The following is a 15,176-nucleotide window of genomic DNA, read 5'->3' on the forward strand; positions in this document are numbered from 1 at the left end:
AGGAAGCTGAGAACTCCACCTCACCCTGGGGCTTCTGAGGTCATGGTGACCTCCCAGGCAAGGGGCCATCACCAAGTAGAGGAGATGGACCAAGGAATCAGGGCATGGAGTTAAGAGCCCGAGACTTCTCCAAATCATAGCCAAGGGAATTGCCAGTAGAAGCCAGGGCACCGGCGGGGGTACTCCCAGGCAGAGTTAAGGTCCTGGAAAAGTTGTTTTTTCAGGTTCTTTGGGTTAGCAAGGTGTGGTCTGGTAGAGGTGAAGGAGAGGCCCACAGTACTGGCTGTAGTGTCCTCCTGGTACCAGGTGAACTCAGCCTCTGCAAAGGCACAGAGTTGTGAGTTTCCCGAGACTTCATTCTCCAGCTCAAGAGAGACAGCCCTAGTGATCACATTTCTTCAGTAAAAAGAGAATAAGATTCTTGGGTCTGTGATCTCACCATACATCAAGGCCCATGTGCTTTATGGTTCCTGGACTGAACTCTCCACACTCACTTACCCAACACCTGCCCAGGCCCACGTTCTCCCTTCACAGAGATGCTCTCCTTGATCATGCTCATCTCAGGTGCTTCTGAGCTCTTTTCCAACTAGCCCTGACTTCTGGGCCTCTGTGTTTGTCTCTTCCTTGTCCAACTGCAGCAAGAATCCTGCTAAGTCAGTTTAACCCTAGTTATCTGCTCACCGTTGATATGTGATCAGGTTCCTCATCCTCCACGTGATGTCCAGTCACCCTTGCCCACCTTCAGCAAGAATCCTGGTTTAGCCAGAATCCCCACACCTATGAGGTTTCCTGATTGTAATGTCTCATCCACTGACCTCTCCCTCCCTGCTCCTTGGCATAAATTCTCCCTTGTTCATGGTGTATTTGAGGTTGAACCCGTTTTATTTCCCACACTGCAAAATCCCATCCCCGTGGTCCCTCCATCCACAGTGATGGTTGTGAATAAAGTCCCCCTTACTGTGATTTAACAAAGGCCATTGGATAATCTTTTCTTCAATACCCTGCCCAGCTGACGCAAGGCTCTGAGAAAGGGAAGTCCAGACCTTTGGCATCTGCAGTGGACAGAACTCAGGAAGTGGCCCTGGAGGTCTGGGTGCTGTGGATGCCACCCACAGCATCCCTCACATGCTCAGGGTATCTCAGCTTTGCGGTCAGAATCACTGTCCCTGGGAAAAACTTCTCTTTCTGTGTGAAAACGACCACCCTCAATTCCCAAAAAAACAGGAAGAAAAGGTAGCAATCAAATACCTGTGAAAACTCACCATATGCAGGGACACTAAAGCACGGTGAATACGGTAGTGCCAGGGACTGTCTAAAAATAGGCACAGTGAATACCTAGTGCCAGGGACTGTCTAAAAATAGGCACAGTGAACACGGTAGTGTCAGGGACTGCTTAAAAATAGGCACAGTGAATACAGTAGTGCCAGGGACTGCCTAAAAACAGGCACGGTGAATACATAGTGCCAGGGACTGCCTAAAAATAGTGAAACATTTTAAACTGTCTCTCTACGTGGGAAAGGCTGGCAGGGAGAGAGCGAGGGCACATTATCACACAAACCGAAGGTCTTCAAGGAAGGTGTGTGCTGAGTGGGATGTGCGACAACCTATGTATGAGTGGTTGTTGCAGGAGAGTAACGGGGCAGGCTACCTTCGTAGGATATTTAAGTGAACATGCAGCTTACAAAAGGGCTTGTAAATTATTTTTCGTGTTAGAAAAAAAAAGCCAAAATACACATGCATCGAAAATAGAAAAGATAACAACAGTCAGCATTTGTCTGGCATTTTCCATTGAACAAACTCTGTTTTATTTAATTGAAGCATCATTAAAAACCCAATGAGATGTACTCCACCCCTTAAGAAATTAACAAGTGAAAAGTTAAATAGTACTGCGTGCAAGTGAAAGTATATAAAGCTTGTGTTAGTATGTGAGTATGTGTGTGCGTGTGTGTGGGTATAGGTGTGTGTATGTGTGTGTGAGTGTATGTGTGTGTGAGCGTTGTGTGTGTGTGGGCATATATGTGCGTGTGCACATGTGCATGTGTGTGGGTATATGTGTGTGCATGTGTGTGGGTATATATGTGTGTGCATGTGTGTGGCTGTATGTGTGTGTGAGTGTGCATGTGGGTATATGTGCATGTGCGTGTATACATGTGCATGTGCATGTGTGCATGTGTGTGGGTATATAGGTGTGTGCATGTGTGTCTTGGTATGTGTGTGTGAACATGTGCTTGTGTGTGGATATATATCTGCATGTGCACGTGTGCATGTGTGTGAGTATATATGTGTGTGGGGGCCGGGCGCGGTGGCTCAAGCCTGTAATCCCAGCACTTTGGGAGGCCGAGGCGGGTGGATCACGAGGTCAGGAGATCGAGACCATCCTGGCTAACATGGTGAAACCCCGTCTCTACTAAAAATACAAAAAACTAGCCGGGCGTGGTGGCGGGCGCCTATAGTCCCAGCTACTCGGAGGCTGAGGCGGGAGAATGGCGTGAACCCGGGAGGCGGAGCTTGCAGTGAGCCGAGATCGCGCCACTGCACTCCAGCCTGGGCGACACAGCGAGACTCCGTCTCAAAAAAAAAAAAAAAAAAAAAAANGCGTGTGTGTGGATATATATGTGCGTGTGCGTGTGTGTGTGGGTATGTTTGTATGTGGGTATATATGTGTGAGCATGTGTGTGGGGGCATATATGTGAGTGTGTGCATGTGTGTGGGGTGTATGTGTGGGTATATATGCATGTGCACGTGTGCATGTGTGTGGATACATATGTGTGTAGAGATATATGTGTGTGTGTATATATGTGTGTGTGCCCATGTATGCATGTGTGTGGGCGTATATATGTGTTTGTGTGCATGTGTGTGAGTATATATGTGTGTGTGGACACATGTGTGCGTGTGTGTGGGTATATGTGTGCACATATGCGTATGTGTATATACGTGAGTACACGAGCGTTACTGTTTCTTTTTTGAAGACATGCACACAAATTAAGCTAAATGAGATGATCTCGCCCCCTAGTGTCTCACAGAGTGATTTTCTGTTTTAGTCTCAGTAGTGACAGCATCTGACCCTGTGGGTGTAGTGGAGACACCAACATGTCCCAGCTTATGGCGGACTTGGGGCTCTCCTGATGTGTCTGTGTGCATGTGTGTGCATGTGGGTGTGTGCATATGTGTGCAAATGTGCATGTGTGAATGTGAGTGTATGCATACTCGTGCATGTGTGTGCAGGTGTGAGTAGGTGGGTCAACTCTCGGCCTTCACCCAGCCACACTTTCCCCAGATGCCTCCTTCATTCTTTGCTGATACATACACTTTTTTTTTTTGGAAATGGAGTCTTGCTCTGTCACCCAGGCTGGAGTGTAAATGGTGCGATCTCAGCTCACTGCAACCTCTGCCTCCCGGGTTCAAGCGATTCTCCTGCCTCAGCCTCCTGAGTAGCTGGGATTACAGGTGCCTGCCACCACGCCCAGCTAATTTTTGCATTTTTTTTTTTTTTTTTTTTGAGACGGAGTCTCGCTCTGTCGCCCAGGCTGGAGTGCAGTGGCCGGATCTCAGCTCACTGCAAGCTCCGCCTGCCGGGTTCACGCCATTCTCCTGCCTCAGCCTCCCGAGTTAATTTTTGCACTTTTAGTAGAGACACGGTTTCACCATGTTGGCCAGGCTGGTCTCAAACTCCTGATCTCAGGTGATCCGCCCACCTCTGCCTCCCAAAGTGCTGGGATTACAGGCGTGAGTCACCGCACCTGGCCCATTTTCTCTTCATGATAATTGTTATTTGTTGGTAAAATAAAAGTGTCTTAAGTTACAAGTTTCCTTTGACACCCAATAAAGAAATTAGTATTACTTCATAATGCATTTATTTACAAGTTTTTTTGCATGTCCACTGTAAATTTAATATTTTAATTTACAATGAGTTTACAAATAATTTTTACAAATAAATGTTACAAATAAAAATAATTTACAATTAGTAAATGAGTTGGAATTTATTTACATGCTTATGACTGCCTTTGCTTAAACTTCTTCCAAAAATAAACTCTGTCCAGATGTTGGTTTTATTATACTTAATTTAACTTTAATTTTATTTCATGTGAGATTATCTGAATACAAGTTGTTGCATAACTGCTACCAAATGGAGTCTTTGCTGTGCATCTGCATGCCCTAGAGTGGGAGGTTTGGAAATTCTGAATGGCCAGGGCACCCTGTGGGTGAAGCAGCTCACTTCCGTCGTCGTCCCGTTGCCTGGAGTTGAGACCAGGGGGTGGTCAGGCATCTCCCCTGTGATCCTCCCACCTCAGCCCCTGAAGTAGCTGGGACTCTAGGTGTGCGCCAACACACTCCACTAATTTTTGTATTTTCAGTAGAGAGGACGTCTCACCATGTTGCCCAGGCTGGTCTCGAACTCCTGGGCTTAAGCAGTCCTCCCGCCTCGGCCTCCCCAAGTGCTGGGATTACAGGTGTGAACCACCGTGCTCTGGTGTTTCTTCATGTGTAGCACGACGAGCCGCGGACAAAACCCCTCAGACACCGAGATAGTGAAGGGAGTGGCTTTAATCAGCTGGGAGCCCGTCAGGTGCTCAACTTCTGTCCCTTTGAAGGGCTCACGACTCTAAGGGAGTCTGCGTGAGAAGGTCGTGATCTGATTGACCAAGCCAGGGGGTACGTGACAGGGACTGCGAGCAGAGCACCGGTGGTCAGAGTGAAACAGAACAGAACGGGAGGTTTCACAATGTCCTTCCAGACAACGCCTGGAATCTACAGATAACAACAGTTGCTAGGTCAGGGGTCGAATTTTAACTGCCAGGCTTAGGTCAGGCAGGCCCAGGCCTGCTTTCGGGTCTGGTTCCTAGGCGCCAGGCTACCTGCCTTTAGTTTAGTTTTTAGTCAAATACATCCCTTGTCCTCCTCTGGCTCTGCAGATCTCACTGTCACTTACACTCTATGTCTCTGGCCCCAGAAGCCCTTGTTCCCCTCATTCCACCCTCACACTTGGGGCTTGCCTGGGAGTGAGATCCACAGCAACCTGTCTGATGCCTCAAAGAACGTTTGGGGTTAAGACAGGACTTCCTCACCTAAGAACAGGAGCCTCAGGGAGTCGCTGGGTTCGACCACACCTGAAGGGTGTTCCAACTTCCTCACCTGAGAACAAGAGCCCCAGGGAGTTGCTGGGGTCCAACCACACCTGAAGAGTGTTCCTGTTACTGCCATAGCATCCGAACACCCACCTGTGGCTGAGGGTCATGGGGCCCACAGGGAACAGGGCTTGGGACTGTCCACTAGGGTGTTGCTGAGAGTCTAGGGTGCAGGAGAGACTGAGTTCTCCTTCCTCAGTCAGAATGAATCTGTCCAGTTGCAGCCGTGAGCCACACTGGAGGGTCCTCTCTTAAAGTCACAACAGGCTCAGGGGGGCTGAGAAGGTAGATTGGCTGTAGAATCCTAGGAGAGAAGGAGGCCGTGTGATCTCTGAGGCTCAAGCCTCCCACCATATCCCTTAGGGCTGGGCTGTGAGGGAGAGACACCCCTGAGAGCAGACCCCTTTCCTGAGGGCAGAGCCTGGGGCTGGGACCCCAAGGTGTCCTCCCACCTGTCACCACCAGCTCCAGGGGGTCAGTGAGCTCTGACAAGTCACTGGGGCTGAAATAGTGACAGTAATGTCATCCTACATATTCATTTGTTATGGACGTGATAGGAGAACTCAGCCTGTCTCCAGGCTGCACTGGGCTCTGTCTGTCCCAGGGCACTGGGCTTCCCTCCTTTTTTTTTTTTTTTTTTTTTTTTTTTTAAAATGTTTCGTAGATGGAGTCTTGCTCTGTTACCAGGCTGGAGTGCAGTGGCACAATCTCGGCTCAGTGAAACTTCCACCTCCCAGGTTCAAGCAATTCTCCTGCCTCAGCCTCCCAAGTAGTTGGGACTACAGGTGCCCGCCACCACACCCAGCTAATTTTTGTATTTTTAGTAGAGACGGGGTTTCACCATGTTGGCCAGGCTGGTCTCAATCTCTTGACCTCATGATCTGCCCGCCTCGGCCTCCCAAAGTGCTGGGATTACAGGCGTGAGCCACCGCACCCCGCCCTGGGCTTCCCTCTTTTTATCCAGTCGGTACTCCTGGGCCTCCAGGTTCCCCTGACACCAGACACACAGGCCTCTCCCAGGTGATCACAGAGCCTGTCTCAGCCCATGGGGAGGGTTTGGGGAAGGAATGGTTCCTGAAATGGAACCAGAGACTGGATCCCAAGATCTCTTTCACTCCCGGTCCTCCAGCTTAGTCCAAAACCCGTCCCTGTTTTATCACCCTCAGCCCCGAAAGACTGTGCCCCCCAACCCCGAGAGCCCAGGGGCTGGAGTAAGAGGGAGGCTCGTGGAGAACCTGGTAGCCCCTTCTCCCTCCATCACTGACTGAGGCAGAGAAGCACGAACATGGTGATGCCTGCTCTGGGGGCTCCAGCTGTGGGAGAGGAGACCGCAGGACCCTCCAAGACAGAGAGGTACACGGATGTGGTCACTCAGAGCCTGCTGCTGCCCGTCCAGGTCCCCACAGCTGTGGACCCACAGGAAGGGAAACTGCTTTTCCCTGGGCTTGGCTCTGGTTTTCCCTGGGTGGGGAGGGGGGTGGCTTGGGAGGATCCCAGACCCTCTGGACACATGAGCCTCCTCCACATGAGCCTCTGCTCCCCTCCCCTGCCCCAGGTCACCGTCACTGCTGCAGGTGGGAAAGGACAGGCCCCTATGGAATCGGGTCCTGGGAGGCTTCCCTGGGAGGTGTCCTCACCCAGGAGGTCCCAGCTGGGAGTCAGAGCTGAAAGGAACTTCCCCACCCAGAGGCCTCTTGCCTTTACACTTGGAGAAACTGAGGCCCAGGCAGGGGAGGGGCCTATCCATGTCACCATCACCAGAGGAGCCTCAAACTGATGACAGAACTCAGCCCTTGCTCCCCTGGACCCCACTCACCTCCCACTCAAAGCCCTGCACTCACCCCTGTGGAAGCCTGACCCCATGGGGGTGAGGGGCTGGTCCTCATGGCCTGTTAGGTCAGGACAGGCAGGGGAGGGCTGGGACTGCCCTGCTCCCCACGTCAGCCTGGCTGCTCCTTCCCCAGGCTGGCCCCAGCATCTCCCTCTGCCTCGACCCTCACCAGCCCAGCCTGAGCCCCTGGGAGCCTGTGGCCCCTCCTCTGGCTCTAGAGGGAAGACGGTGCTTGAGTCCTTGAGGGGAATGGGATCCTCTGGGAGACTCAGGACTGCCCTGCAGGAGGCCGCCCTCTCTCCGAGCCCAGAGGCCTCAGTGACTCACCCGGTGTGGAGGAGGAGCCTGTGGATTGGGGGCTGGGATCCCTGGAGGTCCTGGGAATGGGCACAGAAAGGGACTGAGGAATTGGAGCTATCCTGCAGGCCCCACCTCCACTCAAAGCTCTCCCCTCCATCTGCCCGGTGGCCTCTCCAAGACCCTCCCTCTTCCCACCTAGCACCTGCTGGACTCCAGGTGAAGGAGAAGAGGGAGCACCCCTGTTGGCCTCCTCTCCTCTGAGGGGCGAATTCCTCTGTGGCCGAGCCTCCCTCAGAGCCCCCTTCACTCCATCTCTGCCCAGAGCGCTCCTGGGGGCAGGGCCTGAGCCGAACCTTCCAACTTAGAGAGGGCAGGGTCAGGACCTTTCACCCAAGATCAACCCAAGACCACCAGCTCTGACTGGGGTGTGACAGCAGGTCGGGGAAGGTGCAGTCATGTGAGAATCTTGAAGCTGCCCATGAAGGGAGCGTTTATACCACAGTCATCAACAAATTCCACAAATAGATGCTTTTTAGAAAACGTTTTTGTCGTCGTTCAGGAAGCCAGTCTATGGGCACAACAGCAGGCTTTTCCATCAGACACCTCTCTTTTGATTCCTAGTGACTGTATTTCTAGAGAAACAACAGATGGAGAGTGACAGGTGGTAGGGCATCACTTTGAACTTAAATTTTGCAAATGCAAATCTGATTTTTGCACATGGATTTAATTATCAAAAGCAAATTCCATGTTATGAGCTGAAAAGATAGTCCCAGTAATACACATCAGAAAATGCACTAGCTAGAAATAAAGAAAGATGTATTACCTGAAAGTGGAGCAGTGGGGCAGACCCAAACTCACCATAGGGGCAAAGCCTTCCATCATAGGGAAGAAAAAGGAAGGGAGGGGCAGTCAAGGAGAGTCAACAATGAGGAGGAAAGCACCACAGTTTAATGGAGGAAGCATCTTCTACAGACACCTTCCTGCACCTGACCCATGCTTCTTCCCCTTGATATTCTCAGCAGACACTTCCCCAACTGCTGCCCCAGTCTTGCAGAACCTCCTGGGATCATCAGATCTGTTCCCAGGGCCCAACCACTCTGAAGGGTGCATTGTCTTCTCTGCTGTTCACCTCCCGGCTGCACCTTGTGGGGCTTCTCTGGCTCTGCTGAGCCTCAAATAACAGAATCCCAAGGAATACCAGGACCAAGCCAGCTATACCCATGCGGATGAGATTCTCCACTGTGTAATCCTGGAGGTGTGGGGCTAGGGATGGTGGACAAAGAGGTCACAGAGGTCAGGGCAGATCATGATTACCCAGGACCCCTGAATGTCCACCCAGGGCACCCACCTCCCCTTGACAGGACCCTCTGTGCCCAGCCCCATAACTGGGAGCATCTCCTCACTCACCAGTCTTAGAATCTGACTTATTTTGTGCTGGACTGAGGGTCTCAGTTGCTCCTAAAAATCAAAGAACAAGGATGTTGGTGAGAAGCTGAAGAGCCTCTCCCCTGGGCTCTGCTTTCTTATATTCCTCCATCTCTCATGGTGTGGCTTTATGTAGATCCTTAGTGAACACATTCTCTGCTCTAGCAGGCCTCCCCTGGTATGTCATTGGGTTTTTCAACCTCTCTCTGCTCTGGGAATTCAGATCTTGTGTCTGAGTCACTTTGGAACAACGTTTCCTTGAGCCCAAGAGCTCAGGACTAGTGAGAAGAATGATCTCCCAACTAGAAAGAATTGAGCTCTTGTGTGCTGTCTTGGATGTGCAATCTTGTGCAACAAAAACATAAAAACTAATTCCCCCAGGGATAGAAATTTCCATTTTTCAGTGGATGAGGACCCAGTCTCTGTGGATGAGGAGCTGGTCCTCAGTGGCTCTTGAAAGTCAGGAGTACAAGGACTGAAGGCTGCGATGGCCCCTGCTGCGTGCTGCCTCAGCCAGCTCCCCTGCAGTTTCATCATTCATTTACTGTCTTGTTAACTAATTCTTCGTATAGTTAGGAACACCAACAATGTGATATACTTAAATATGAAAATATTTTTTTCTAAATGATAATGACTGAGCGGGACAGAAAAACATCATTTCTGCTTTTTTGAAGTATGAACCTAGATTGGAAGGTGAAAGCAAATATTTAAAAACATACCCAAACTTAAAATAAAAAATAAAAACAAATAAATATTTAAAAAATGATGGAAAATATTAAGCATAGGAATGAATACTTGAATATATGTTTGTGTCTACATATGTACATAGTACATATATTCATATAAAATATATGTGATTAACATGGCTTATGAAATATATGTGATTAACATGGTTTGCATTTGTGTCCCTTTGAAATCTCATGTTGAATGTTAATCCCCAGTGTTGGAGGAGAGGCCCAGTGGGAGGTAACTGGTTCGTGGGAGCCGACTTCCCCCTTGCTGCTCTCGTGATAGTGAGTTGTCATGAGATCTTGTTATTTAAAAGTGGGCAACACCTCCCCGTCCTCTCTCTTCCTCCTATTCCAGCCATAGAAGACGTGCCTGCTTTCCCTCCACCTTCCGCCATGATTGTGTTTCCTGAGGCCTCCCCAGCCATGCTTCCTGTATGGCCTGTGGAAAGGTGAGTCAGTTAAACCTCTTTCCTTTATAAATTACCCAATCTCAGGTAGGTTTCTGTTTGTTTGTTTGTTTTTGAGACAGAGTCTTTGTCTGTCCCCCAGGCTGGAGAGCAATGGCGCGATCTCAGCTCACTGCAGCCTCTGCCTCCGAGGTTCCAGAGATTCTCCTGCCTCAGCCTCCTGGGTAGTTGGGATTACAGGCACCTGCCACCACGACCAGCTAATTTTTGTATTTTTAGTAGAGACAGGGTTTCGCCATGTTGGCCAGGCTGGTCTTTAACTCCTGACCTCAGGTGATCTGCCTGCCTTGGCCTCCCAAAGTGCTGGGATTACAGGCATGAGCCATTGTGCCCAGCCTCAGGTAGTTCTTTTTTTTTTTTTTTTGAAGGGGAGTCTCGCTCTGTCGCCCAGGCTGGAGTGCAGTGGTGCGATCTCAGCTCACTGCAAGCTCCGCTTCCCAGGTTCACGCTATTCTGCTGCCTCAGCCTCCCAAGTAGCTGGGACTACAGGCACCCACCACCACGCCCGGCTAATTTTTTCATGTTTAGTAGAGATGGAGTTTCACCGTGTTAGCCAGGATGGTCTCGATCTCCTGACCTCATGATCCACCTGCCTCGGCCTCCCAAAGTGCTGGGATTACAGGTGTGAGCCACCGCACCTGGCCCATCAGGTAGTTCTTTATAGCAGTGTGAGAACTGATTAATACAATGATTGTAGACACATATGTATATGTGGCTTTAGATATTTGTTTTAAAAAATATAATGTAACTACATATATATTCATAGTTGAGGTGAGAAAGAGGGGCTTACAATTTGGAAATATAAAAGTGAAATTTCCAGTTTTTTATGGTTGATATAAACATCAGCCTCAGCGTCTTCCCCTTGTCCATGTCAGGCCTGGACCCCCGGACCCCAAATCCTGCTCAGATAGGGGAGGACTGACCTAACTCCTCTGCCCATCATCACTGCCCCCTCCTTCCTGCCTGGTCCTAGGACACCTCCCTCCCCTCTGACCACCACAGAGGGAACACCTGCCCCATCCTTGGGGCCACAGGAAGCCACGTGGACCATGCCCCTATTGTCCACTCTCCCCTCTGCTCCTCTGGGGAATAGACCCCTTTCCTGAATATTGGAGATAAGGTTGAGACAAGTCTAGAATATTATACTGGGTCAGAGTAACTGCACTTTCATCTCCCATGGGGTCAGGACTTAGAGGTTGGGACACCCAGACGTTGATTCTGAGATGGAGACATCAGGAGGGGAGCATGTGGGGCCTCCGTCTTCCACCCTCAGTCTAATCTCATCTCCTCCGAGGCTCACCCCCACCTCCTTCCAGTCCTCTCCACTCTTTACCCTACTGAGACTTCAGGGCTGGGAGCCCAGGGTGGGATGTCCCCATCTATTTCCACACTCCCCTGGCTAGACCTTCCCCTGGGTCGGAGGTTCCTGTGTATTTCCACCCTCCCATGGGCTGGACCCTCCCCCTTCACTCTCCTGTTTTCCTAGTGTCCTGAGCTCTCTTGGGGGCAGGGCCTGCGCTGAGAGAGGCTCAGGGCTCAGAGAGGCTGGTGCTGATGGAGGAAGAAGAGGAGTGGGCAAGTGAGACAGACGGACGGACATTCCCTTGGAAGCTCTCCTTTTTCATTTCCAAGAACCTCTTCGAGCTCAGAGAGGACAGGGTCAGGGCCCTCACCTGAAACCACGAGCTCCAGGGGCTCACTGGAGTGAGACAGCAGGTAGGGGTCGGAGCTGCGTGAGCCGTAGCACCTGTAGGTCCCCGCGTGGGCCAAGGTCACGGGACTCATGGGGAATTCAGCCTGGTACTGCTGAGCTCTGTAAGTGGATCTTAGACGCAGCGGGGGATGGGCTGCCCCCTCCTTGGCCAGAAGGAAAGTGAACATCGGACCCCATGACTGACACAGCAGGGTCACCTTCTCTCCTGAGGCCACCGTGGGGCCCAGCTGCACTGAGAGGGAGGGTCTGTCAGGGATCTGTCCTAGAGACAAGAAGAATGGGTGAAGGGTTGCCCCACCTCGTTCTGAGCTGAGCCACCCCCAGGCCTCTCTCTGGGACCCTCAGTCTGAGTCTCCCCTCCCCGCCCATCCCCTGTCTCTGTCTGTCTTTCCTTCCCTTGGGAACTCCCCGGCCCCATCCCGGCCATCACCACTTGGGCTCCCCCGGCAGGGCCTGTGCAGACCCTGGGTGCCTGACAACCCGCTGGGCTCCTCACCTGCGATCAGGATGTCCAGGGGGTCACTGGGGGCCGACCACTTGGAGGAGACATTGTGTGCACCGTAGCATCTGTACTGGCCCCCGTGGGAGCCCCTCACAGGGTTGAGGGTGAAGCTGGCCTGGGAGAGCCCAGCCTGGGACTGCTGTCCAGGGCGCTGGGGGAGGCCATCGCCCCCCTCCTTGTACAGAGCGTATCTGATGTAGCCGACATCAGAGCCACACTGCAGGGTCAGGTTCTCTCCGGGGGCCACGACAGGGCCCTGCAGGGTCAGGAGGGAGGGCTTCCTAGACACACCTGGAGGGAAAGTCAAGTTGGGACTTGGAGGTGCTGGTTCCTCCCGCGCCCCTTTCTTCTGCAGCCTTCCTCACTAGGGTTTCCAGTGTCCTTGTTTTTTTCTCATCCTGTATTTGTGTCCCCAGGGCCCCCGTCTTCCCCTCGTCTTTTCTTGTTCGTGGGCTAGCCTGAGGGTAAGGCTCCCAACAGCTCAGCCGCTGCCCTGACTTTGTGTAAGGAAAAGCTACGGCTTCTTACCTGACACCAGTAGCTGCAGGGGGTCACTGGGTTCTGACCACACGTACGGGGTGTTGTTTTCATAGCCGTAGCATCTGAACGTACCCCTGTTGCTGAAGGTCAGGGGACCCACGGGGAACAGGGCCTGGAACTTTCCATGGTTGTGTTGGTGTGAGTCCAGGGTCCAGGAGAGCCTGTGGTCTCCTTCCTCGATCAGAGTGAACCTGCCCAGTCCCAGCCGTGAGGCACACCGGAGGGTCACGTTCACTCCTGAGGTCACCACAGGGCTCGGCAGGGCGGACAGGCTGGGTCTGCTGTAGGCTTTCAGGAGAGCAAAGGGCAGCTGTGTTTACGTGGGGCTCACACCTCCCACTTTATCCCACAAGGCTGGGCTGTGAGAAGGGAGACCCCTTGAGAGCTGAGAGCTGACCCGCTTCCCGAGGGCAGAGCCTGGGGCTGGGACCCCTGAGTGTCCTCTCACCTGTCACCACCAGCTCCAGGGGGTCGCTGGGCTCTGACCAGCCTGCAGGGCTCTGATAGTAACAGTGATATCGCCCTGCGTGTTCCCACATCATGGATGGGATGGAGAATTTGACCTTGTTTTCGGACTCCAGTGTTTTTAACATGTGCCTCGACATTGAGTTTCCCTCTTTATCCAGACGGTACTCCTGGGCCTCCAGGGCGCCCTGACACCAGATGGTCACGGGCTTTTTCCAGATGATCACGGGACCTGGCTCGGCCCACAGGATGGGTTTGAGTAGGTTCTCTGGAAGGAAACCACAGGTTAGGTCTGAAGATGTCCCCAACCCTCAGATTCCGGCTCTCAGCCCCAGGACCCCCCGTCATCCCCATCAGTCAGCCCAGAACTGTTGTCTCCACCCCCACCTGCCCAGGGGTGGTCCCTTGTCCCCAGAGAGGAGGAGGGACCTGGGACAGCTGGGGACAGACTCACCTGCCTGCACGTGGGTCCTGGGGCCCAGGCTCAGCCCTGGAAGAGATTCCCTGTGAGAGATTTGCCCCCAAAGCCTGAGCAGGTCTTCTTTTCCTTGAGCCCCTGGGGTGTCCTAATTGACCAGGGCCTGGCTATGGATTCGGGTCTCTCTTTTAGACTAGGGTCTCTCCTCCCCCTCTTAAGATCTCACCAAAGCAGAGCAGGGTTGTGAGAATGTGGGTCATGGCATCTCCTCCTCCTGGCCCTGGCTGTGCAGGCAGATGTGAGCACGGTGCCCGTAGACAGACAGACACATGGTGTGTAGGCACACGGAGTCTGAGTCCTCCCCATCACGAGGTCATCCCATCAGCAGCCCCACAGAAAGAGGAACTGCCCCTCCCCAGGAGCCCAGCTGTCATTTCCCCAGGGCTTGTCCTGGGGGTGAACACCAGGCTCTCTGGAGATATTACAGACAGAAATGAGCTCTCCCCTCACTTTGGCTTCATCTATCTAATCTGTCGTTGTCTCACCAAGGGCCAGGATGTAGCAGCAAACAGACCCGGGGTCTTCCTGATTCAGCCCCTTCCCGGTGAGAGGGACTGACGGCTCCTCCTTCCCTCTCAGAGCCTCCCTATGGAGGAGGCTCCATCTCCCCTGTGTGTGTGTGTGTGTGTGTGTGTGTGTGTGTGAAAAACAGGCTGTGTGTGGTATTGCCACACCTGGACATCTATCCCACGTGTGAGTGGGAGGTCACATTGGACTCCGCCTTGCCAGCCACAACCTTGGGCAGATGCTAAGTTTGGAAGAGTTGATGCTCCGGGACAGTAGGGGCTGCAACCATCCCCTCGGGACAGGCCCGATTTCTCAGTCAACTCTGGGAGAAGTGTTCTTTGTAAGATCACGTGCATGGGGGAGATGGACAGCATGCAGTATATCTGAGAAGAGACAGCTGACTAGAAATGACATAGGCAGATGTTGCTGTGGTGAAAAGTAGTGGGTAGAATTAACACACTTAAAAATCAATTCTATGGCCGGGCACGGTGGCTCACACTTGTAATCCCAGCACTTTGGGAGGCCCAGGCGGGTGAATCACCTGAGATCAGGAATTCAAGAACAGCCTGGCCAACATGATGAAACCCCATCTCTATACTAAAAATTTTTAAAAATTAGCCTCATTTTTTAATCCCCTTAAACATTACCAGCCTATAAATGTCTGCTCTTTGGATTATTCTTTGAATTCAGTATTAATATTTTTCCCGTTTCCTTGTTAATAGTAAGCTAAATAAAAACTTGTGTCCATTTTATCCTTCTAGAAGAGTAATTTTTTTTTTTACCTTTTTGGAAAAAAAAAAAAACTTTACCAAAATAAATTTAAGATCAAGAATGCTAGTCGTAAGCTGTGAAAATCTGTGTCTTGTCTTAATCATTCCATCAGCATAAAAAAATGTAGCAACACATGTGAAGTGTTGGTTCCAGGCAAACCTGCTTAAGACTCAATGTTCAAGGTTGTTATTAGGTGGGGGACCACGTAGGCATAAGGGTCAGTCACAGGGAAACCAGGGAAAAGCTGGTGTTTGCCAGCTTTTTTTTTTTTTTTTAACTAGCTCATCAACAGTGAGCTACACTGTTTGCAGAAACAGCC

At 51.6% G+C, this 15,176-nt stretch overlaps 1 protein-coding gene across 1 annotated transcript; it reads right to left on the reverse strand.

The window, feature by feature from the left end:
* Positions 1-8,183: 8,183 nt before the first annotated feature.
* LOC112613293 (leukocyte immunoglobulin-like receptor subfamily A member 4) lies at positions 8,184-13,847 on the reverse strand. Its single transcript, XM_025368663.1, has 8 exons — positions 13,746-13,847; positions 13,556-13,591; positions 13,085-13,369; positions 12,625-12,924; positions 12,091-12,387; positions 11,554-11,856; positions 8,665-8,715; positions 8,184-8,520 (listed from the first exon to the last, which is right to left on the reverse strand). Exons 1-8 carry the CDS (start codon positions 13,777-13,779, stop codon positions 8,327-8,329), a joined length of 1,500 nt encoding a protein of 499 aa, XP_025224448.1. The 5' UTR covers positions 13,780-13,847; the 3' UTR covers positions 8,184-8,326.
* Between the last annotated feature and the right edge of the window lie 1,329 nt (positions 13,848-15,176).

The sequence above is a fragment of the Theropithecus gelada genome, chromosome 19 (assembly GCF_003255815.1).
Source record: "Theropithecus gelada isolate Dixy chromosome 19, Tgel_1.0, whole genome shotgun sequence".
In the NCBI taxonomy this organism is placed as follows: Eukaryota; Metazoa; Chordata; class Mammalia; order Primates; family Cercopithecidae; genus Theropithecus; species Theropithecus gelada.